General features: G+C 36.1%; 1 protein-coding gene across 24 annotated transcripts in view; it reads right to left on the bottom strand.

The window, feature by feature from the left end:
- ANKS1B (ankyrin repeat and sterile alpha motif domain containing 1B) overlaps positions 1-9,300 on the bottom strand; it is an 831,972-nt gene that overhangs the window by 332,016 nt on the left and 490,656 nt on the right. For 8 of the 24 annotated variants that reach the window (XM_025048668.1, XM_025048673.1, XM_025048676.1 and 5 more), the window contains exon 1: positions 4,334-4,843. In XM_025048668.1, coding sequence (XP_024904436.1) covers positions 4,334-4,537 — 204 coding nt within the window. In that variant the 5' untranslated portion in view covers positions 4,538-4,843. The other 16 variants (XM_006914572.2, XM_025048663.1, XM_025048664.1 and 13 more) reach the window with 4 other exon arrangements.

Genomic DNA, 9,300 nt, shown 5'->3' with positions numbered 1-9,300 from the left:
TTGATTAGAGTTTACAAATATGACTGTCAGCTAGTTATCCTAGTGAGGCTATGAGTCAATCCTCCTCCAAGTAATATAAACTTCTTAATTCAGTCTTTTGGACTATAAATCCATAATAACACCGCCAGTGTTTTGATGTTATCAGTATCTTTATCTTCCTTTATTCCATTCTATGATAGATTTTATCTCTTCCATTGATTACTGTAATTTATTGCTGGAAAAACAATTGCTAGCAAATAATATACTGAAGGATGGTGATTATTGGAAGGGTGAAGGGCAAGATCCTTGTGATATAGTGTGTGTGTGTGTGTGTGTGTGTGTGTGTGTGTGTGTGCGTGTGTATGAGTACATGAAAGAATGCGTGTGCAATGTTCAATGAAATAATATGATAGGTCTGAGGGCAATACTGTAATCTACTTAAGGTCAAGGATCATATAATGTTCACTGTCACATCCCTAGTAATTAACATTGTCCCTAGCACATAGAAAAAATTTTAAGGAACATTTGTTGCATGAATAATACTAGTGCTCTATGTTTCCACTGGCAGACAAGGCTTCTACATGAAAAATGAGGCTAGAGGTTCATCTACAACAATCTGCTGTACACCCAGTGTTTATGGATGATTTCTATATACACAGCATTATGCTAGCATTTGAGAAAGATAAGGAAACTGAATACGCAGAACTTGGACTTGAAGAGCTTCCAGTCTAGTTGGAGAGACAAGATATATACAAGTGAAAACTTAACTCCTCATTCTAGAGAGTGAATAATGGCATGCCAAGTGTAATTTTTCAGTCCAAATACAACTACTCCATGAGTTCAGAGAAAAGAGAGGCTACGGAGGATTGGTGTTGTTAAAGAAAGCTACATAAACAAGGCAGGAATTGAGTTAGACCTTTGAGGATAAAATACAGTGGGGCAGGAAAGGAAATAGCTGTTCAGGAGAGGAGAGCCATGAGCAGTCATCAACACAAGAATAGATAATTCAAGACTTAAAGTTTAGGAAGCAGTCATTGGAAAAAGAAGATTTGGAAAAAGGAGATGATGGTCAAAACATACATAATAAGGAAGTAAACGAGCATGTGCATTTTGCATATTAACTTTCATACCTAAACTCCTTGCTGAAAAAAAGTAACTTTGAAACCTAGGCACATTATACATGTTGCAAACTGGGAGAAAAATAGGTGGGATGTCAGAGGATCCCAGCAACTTTCCCAGAGGCTAGTGAGTAGCAGTAGACATGTCTAACTATGAGGGAGCTGATGTATGACTTCAGAGTAGATGAACAGGTAGATGGGGCCTTGGCTAAATCTTCTGATGAAGGATGCCATGTTGAAGGAGCTTATGATTACAGCACCGATCTGACTTTCCCAAAGTATTGAGTGACCTGATGTACTTTTGTAGTTATTCATTGATTATACCAAGTTCTATTTATTTTATCTATTTTAGGATATAGAAGGGTCAAAACTATGTGTACAACTATTCTGCAAACCTGAACCATGTACACATAGAGAAAAAGTTTTGAATTCTAACTTTCAGATATTGGAAAAAAAAATCACACATCAATAAAATCAAGGATAAATATTAAGAGACCAAAGGAGAATCAGTAATTTATAGATATTTAAAAATAATTGGTGGTCCTTCTTTTCTAACCATGTCTAGAAATTGATGTAAGAAATCTTTATTAAAGTTAATCATAGCAATGTGGATAAACTATCTACATATTGTGTTTGTGTGTGGGAATATGTAGAACAGAGTTAGCAAAAGATTTGTTAAGATTTCAATAAATACTTTGAAAGTTACTTGTACGGACCCTTTAAAACTCCCATTTGTTAATGAAATGAAATGAAAAATTAACTCTCGAGGACGTTGCTTAAATTAAGTGCATCTATGCATGGATGTACTACTATGATGTTTCAACATACATTAATTATATCCTTTTGATGTCTCTACTGTCTTGTTCTAAATAGCTAATAAGACCTGCACTGCATCATAGTTCATAGAAGTGTGGTGCTTGTTGCTTAGGCAACAAGATGAATAAATGCAGGTCAGAATGTGCTTCAAGAAAAACAAAAGCTAGACTATGACACCGAGTGGAGACTAAGCAGGTTTAATAGATCTTTCACCACATTCAATGAAATCTGTTTCTTAAAGTGGTCTGATCATATCAGTGTGCTTTAACTAAGTTCATAATGAAATAAATTAAATGATGGAGATCAACAAATAATTTTTATAAAGGTAGACATTGATTTTTTATGATACTAATAGAAAATAAGTGGTGCTTGGCAGCATGTAAAGCAATAATTGATGACACCATTTTATGATTTGCTTCATTTCCATAATTAATTCCTCTAAATGATAATTCAAAGTTTTAAAAATTGATTCTGTCTCATGAAGAAAGTATTTGACTGACTCATCTGAATTAACCGTTTTCTCAATTTCTGGAAAATTATATACAACATTTGGAATTGAAAAAGAGTAATTTATGGAGAAGATCAGACCCTGGTTTTGTCATATATGTACAGGATTTTTTCCTCCCAGATACATTTTGGAGTACTTATACATATTTCATTCATGAATGTTTTTTACAATCTCCTAATGCTTATTTGAAACCTGTTTGATTAATCTTTCAGTTCTAGGCTTTCAAAAATGGATTATATTTGTTCAAAAGTGTTTAACATTCAGAGGAAAATTATGCTGAATTAAAAATCTTTCAAAGCAGCCCAATATTCTGGAGACTCCAAAAACCTACCTAACTTCTTATGGAACAAGAATAAATTTAGACAAGGGTTTGAGGAGTGAGAATGAGAAAGTCTTATCTCAAGTAGCGGTAGAGAGAAAGAATACTTATCAAAATGTGCAGTAAACATAAATAATGATGCAAAGACTTTTATTCTGTTTGATAGTTCCTCTAATTCTTGGTGTTATCTGTTTCGTGCCCTAAATCTGTCTTAAATCTTCTCAGTGTCCTAAGACTCATAGCAATTGAAGAAATGTCACTTTTTTCCTATTTCAACATCTACAACATCTTGTCTGGTCTAATCAGTGATGGTATTTTTAAACATGAGAAAAATAACAGTAGCTGTATATCTCATAAAAAATAGATTCATATTGAGTTCCATGTACACAATTATTTAGAGCTCACATGTTTTAATACATTTATGTAGCTTTAAAAAAAAAGCTCACAGGGCATATATATTTTTGGAGAAGAGGCAGAAGTTTAACAATTTGAGTAATTTTCAAAGCTACAATAGTCAAGTCAAGCTTGGAGAAAAATAATCTCAAATGGAGATAAAAAGGCATGACTAGCTCTCAGTGTTTTGTTATCAATTCTGGTATTAATAAGCTCCAGGTGTCAGTTCCAGCATTTTATTTAGAAATAGCTATTAATTATTTCTACAAGCCATTTGTGTGCTACATGCCTATGTTATGGAGCTTTCTCTAAATTTAGGGATCAGTAACATGTCGTGATGGGACCTTAAATGCAAGGAAAGGTAATAAGGACTGTGACGTAGCTTAACAAGGGAAACTGATGAGCAGTGGGGGGAGGTATGTAAATGATTAGAAAGCTGTACTATGGGTCTGCACATCTCCCCATCCTCCTTCCTCACCTCTATCTACCACAGTGAGAAGTTTGCACATACTAGGTTTAGGTTGCATGCAGACCAGCATTCAGAAGTACATGAAGGTACTTAGTCATTAGCCTCTTTCTAAATATTGACAGTTAATTGATGGAAGTGTTTGTTTTCTACCTAAATTAACAAACAATACCTCGATGCTCTTCAATCAGCATGTGTAAGTAAGCGAATGCTCTTCATAATTGACCATCTGAAGCAGTTTGCTAACGAGCCAAAGGTCGTCCAAACAATTTAAGCTGCTTACCGAACAATTCTCAGGAAAAAAAAAATGATCTTCACATCATAAACATAACGAATTGTCTAATTAATCACTAAATGAAATAAGATGTTTTAGGAATCTAGAATTAACTGAAGAATGCTATAATCTAACTGGGTATTGCAAATTTATAAAAATCACACAGAGAATGACAGGGAGAATATAAATGTTAATCTTCTTTCCCTGCCTATAAATAGTACTTTCATCGGTTCATTCACATAATACATATATGTATATGGATGACTATAGATCTTATTTTTCTGCAAGTGTCTATATGTACACAGTAAGTTCAGTCCTAAGAGCATCCGATTTTCTGATGCTGTTACATATATAAAATTGACCGGTTTTAGTGCAAATCAGGCTGCCTCTGAGCCGTGTAAGACACATAAGAAGCAAAGACAGACAAAAGGCAGCTCTGTGGACACAGAGAGCGTCTTACCATAAACTGCACATTGTCAAATCCATTAGCCATCAGGTGGTTCTCGTACTGAGGTAGCCCAATGCTTTCCAACCATTGTCCCACTGTTTGGACAGGGCATCTGGGTCCTGTAAGAGGATGAAGAGGGAAGCGTTTAAGCAGGGAGTAGCCGTCCACGGGGTAATAGCGGTAGTCCTGGGCTGAGAGGTGGCATTGCCACATCATGCTCCTGGGAAAGTTGCTATCAAAGGAGCCCGCCAGCTTGACAGATTAATGTTCTCAGCGAGAGAGCAAAGTCAGAAGTAAAACATAGTTTGCCAGGCAGGCTGTGGAGTATGACTTGATCCTAGCTCCACATTTCTTACATATTAATCTTTACTACCGACCAGTACGTCATACAGCCACCAAAACCAGGCAGCAGAAGAAGGCATATCAAGCTGTCAGCTTAGGCTGGTCTGCGTTCTATGTGATTGTTGGAGTACTCCACAATGAGCAATGCACGGCCAGCAGCCAGAATTCTTTTTATCAAGTACTCCTACACTCATCAGTATGCAGCTCCATGCTCCTTGCTCCCCCTAGCTCGCTCCCCTTCATTACCCAGCCCAGGCTACACCTCGCATTTTCAATAATAGCCATCAGATAAGGCAGATTTTTTTTGTCTGCAAGCTGTAAGCCTGCTGCTGCTGCTTCCTCCTACACACCCATCCAAGCGTCAATCTTGAATGATGAGAGCAGTCAAAACAAATGCAGAAAATAGCAAGATTCAAAAGCAAACCAAAGTGCTTAAATCTGAATTGAATCTTCATACCGGTTATACACGTTACAGAGCTATTTGTTGTGGAATTTTACGTTTCAAAGGACACCAGGATATGCAAAGCTTTAACTATAGCTTATAGCCAAGCTCACTACAGGTTCCCTTTTTCTTTTTCTTCCCTTCCCTTTCTTCTTCTTTAAATGCAGCACAGATAAATGTTTCCCATCTAAAGCTTTACAGTGTTTGGATAATAATTACTCTCTTCCTTTGCCATGCTATATCAAAATGCACCTCTCTGAGATTTTTATTTCTTTTTGAATTACTGCAAAATACAGAAACTGCATCGCAGTCTTGAAGTCAAGATAATTCATTTCTCATTTGCAGGGTTTCTTCCAAACAAACATATTATTAGGCACAAGAATTCCTTTTCTCCTCTGATATTTATAACCCAATCTACCAGGGTAACCATTCTAAATTAGCTCTAAAGGTAACATTACTGGGTAGAATTTTTAATAAAGAAAAAGAGCCCTAACCAAAAATAATTTGAGAATAACAGATGTAAATGTGCAAGCTTTTACTGAATGGCAGACAGATTGAGTAATTTATTTAATAATTGAGAGACACGAGAGATTAATAATAGAACTCAGAGGACTAGATCATCAGAAAGAATAAAGACTCTTAAGATCAGGAAAGAACTTGCAGGAAAGTGAGTCTAACTTCCCTCTTAGCACAGGAATCCCCTGTCACAGTGTTCCTGGAAGAATTTTTTCTAGTTTATGCTTGAATACTGCCTGGAACAGAGCTCTTACGACTTATCAAGACTGCATTTATTAAAAAGGTATTTTACTTCCTACCTGACTCCTACTCACTGGCTCCAACTCTGCCTTTGGAGTCACAGAGACTGGGAACAATACCTTTCCCACATATGGCATTTTAAAAATTAAAGATAACTAGCTCTCATCACCCCAGAACAGTGCCTGGCACATAGTAAGTACTCAATAAATATTTACTGAATAAATAAAACATCATTTTTCTTCTTTTCCCAAATCTTATCTTTGTTTCCTTTCACTTTTAAGAACATCGTCTACTTCCATAACACACAGACTTTAAACTTCAAAACATCTTGCTGACGTCAGTCCCCAAGTTGCAGTCATCCCTCCCTATAGTATCTCTGGCATCTATTGCCTTGATTCTATTTCTTGTTTTGTGTTTATGGAACTTCCATCCACTTTGATTCTGCTCTTTTAGTTCAGGACCACCTGGCCTAATGCAACACTGGTTTCTATATGGGTCTTCTTAACTCTGATATTTTAAAAATCTATTGTATATGCGGGCGTCGAAATAAGTTCTCTAAGATACCATTTTGATTATTACTCTCCTTTTCAAAACTCTCCCATGGTTTTTAGTTGGCTTCAAAATAAACCCCCAACTCCTTTGATAACATTTTGGGGTCTTCATGATCTGCTACAAATCATCCAACTTTATTTCCCTTTCCCAGTGCTCCAGTGAGGTAGGATTCCTGGCTGGTCTCTAAGGGCAACACTTTGGTTGCCCACAGCTCTGTGCCTTCATTGGCTTTAGATCACATGACACTTTATGAAACCTTTTCTAAACCCACCTAACAGGAATAAATCTCTTCCTTATTTGTCTCAAGTGACATTTTTAGACTCTCTATTATAACAAATACTTTCTATTTAACATTATAGTTATTTATATGTAAGACTTACAGCCTGAATATAGGAACATGTCTTGCTAGTATGGCACATAGTTAGGAGTCAGTACACACCAAATAATGTAATTTTCATTTCACAATCCAAACTATACAGTATCCTTCTGGTTTTGACTTAAAAAAAATTTTTTTTTTTTGCTTTTAAATCTATTCTAATAGCTAAATTCTTTATGAAGTAAGATAGTTAGGTTTCTAAATAGAATTTTTCAGGTATGAATTTTTGTTTATCATACTCATCCTCTCTTTTACTTGATGACAATTTATCCCCAATTGGTTCTAAGTCTTCTAAGAAGGTCAAAAAGTTTGTAGCACTTTAGAAATCGATTTTAAGAGATTCTGGTTGCTCAACATTGCCTGTATGAGAAGTTCAAAACAAAATACTAATTGTCTTTGGCTAGCTCTAAAGCTGGTATGAGGTGGAATAAAGGTAAGTATCAATTACAGCCTCTCCTAGCGTCACATCCATACTGTTCTTCCTGATCATTTTAATGAGTATGTGGATAAGCTAAACAAAGTTTGAAAAAATGCCACAATACTGTTTTGGTAAGACATATGTTGATGGGCCAGCTCCTCAAATCCCATCTCATCTCCTAAGATGCATACCAGGGCCCAAGTATATAGAAGAGTGCCATATATATCTTAGGCATTAAATCATATTTGGTAAATGAATGAATGAATGACATTGGAAATGACTTTCATAAGATTTTAATTTCTTATTTGAGAGATCTATAACATCTATCTATCTATCTATCTATCTATCTATCTATCTATCATCTATCTATCATCTATCGACCTACCAATCATCTATCATCTATCATCTATCTATCATCTATTAAAGCAGGGGTTATTTCAAGGTCTAGACTGTTGTCTGAAAACATAGCTCAGAGAGAATATTAGTTACCAATCACTTGACCAATCTTTACACAGACTGACTAAATATTTTTTAACTATTCGATCATTCGATTTATACTCAGCAATTCTCATATGTTGGTAAAAGGTTATAATGAAGGAGAAAAGTGAGTTAGGAGTGAGTGGGGAAGGGGGAGTTGGTGAGGGAGAGAGAGGAAGAAGAAAGAGGCCTTGAGTCATGTTGTTTATGGTTTTTTAAAAGTATTTTCTCATGAGCCAAATCTCTAAAACAACCCTGGTTTTGGTGTGACGATTGTTTTTTGAGTGTTTAAGTATATTTCTCACTTTACTTGAAATACTTTCTTGGAGTTGAGAAATTCTTAAAGCATAACAATGCATTATTGAGCAGACACCTTTATTCAACTAGAACTTCTCTAAGTTCTAAAAGTGGGATAAGAGGGAAAGAAGAAACTGGCAGTTATTCAGGGCTACCATGTCCTAAGCAGTGTGACGTGGATTATTATCCCCATTTAGACATAAGAACATTGAAACTCAGAGTGTGTAATGAAACCAAGAATTTTCTTTGACACAGTCTTTTGAAAAATAAATCTGGGGTTCCACTTCCAGAATGTCAATGTGAAGGGCTCCATAGACCTTATCCCAAGACCAACAAACGTAACTGCTAAAAATTGTATAACAACAAAACAAAACAACCATTTAGTCTCTGGAACATAGAAAGGATGAAGAAATATCTGTTCAAGAAAATCTATGAAAACTTGGTAAGAACAGAGAGAATCTATGGCACTGAAGCCAAAACTTGTCTCTTCCTCCCTCCCCCTACTTCCCAGTTTAGCTGGAAAGAAATTCCACTCTGTGTGGGTGTGCCCAAGAGAATGAGGATCTGTCTCCCCTCAGCTCCCATCCATGGGATAAGACGTCTATCAAAAGGGACAAGCCAGTAACATTTCTAATTCCCTCTAAATTTAAGTTGGAGGGGTTAAATTTTTGGTGAGTGTGGCTGAGATGTCATGAGTTCCCTGTGTCCTTCCAGCCCCCATTTATAAAGTGGAGGCTCTATCCCAGTTGTGACAGGCCAAGAATAGTGAAGCCCTAATTGCCCTCATCCCAACTTAATTATACGGCTGAGGTTCCACGTGCAGAAATACAAGCTGAGAAGATAAGAAGACCAGAGGCCACCATTCCTGCCTAGTGCCCGGAACAGTGGTTCAAAGATTTTGCCAAAGGGGAGAGAGTCAGTCCCTAAGTATAGAGAGCTCTAAAGGTCTATCTCAATGAATTGATTTTATTTGAAATAGAGCATGAGGAAATTATTAAAAATAATAGAGATTTTTATGATAAGCAATTCAACTACTAATCTGTTCTCCACCTCTAGCATTTTATCATTTTAAGAATGTTATATGCAGGAAATCATATACGATTTAAGCTTTGAGATTGGCTTTTTTTTCATTCAGCATAATTCCCTTGAAATCCATACAAGTTATTCCATATATTAATATCTCATTTCTCTTTATTGCTGAGTAGCATTCGTGGATATGAATGTACCAAAGTTTGCTTAATGATTCACCCATTGAAAGACATTTGGGTTGTTTCTAGCTTTAGCTATGAATAAAGCTGTATATCATTCATGTGAACATC

This window comes from Pteropus alecto, unplaced genomic scaffold (assembly GCF_000325575.1).
Source record: "Pteropus alecto unplaced genomic scaffold, ASM32557v1 scaffold94, whole genome shotgun sequence".
In the NCBI taxonomy this organism is placed as follows: Eukaryota; Metazoa; Chordata; class Mammalia; order Chiroptera; family Pteropodidae; genus Pteropus; species Pteropus alecto.
This window is presented reverse-complemented; position numbering and strand designations above follow the sequence as displayed.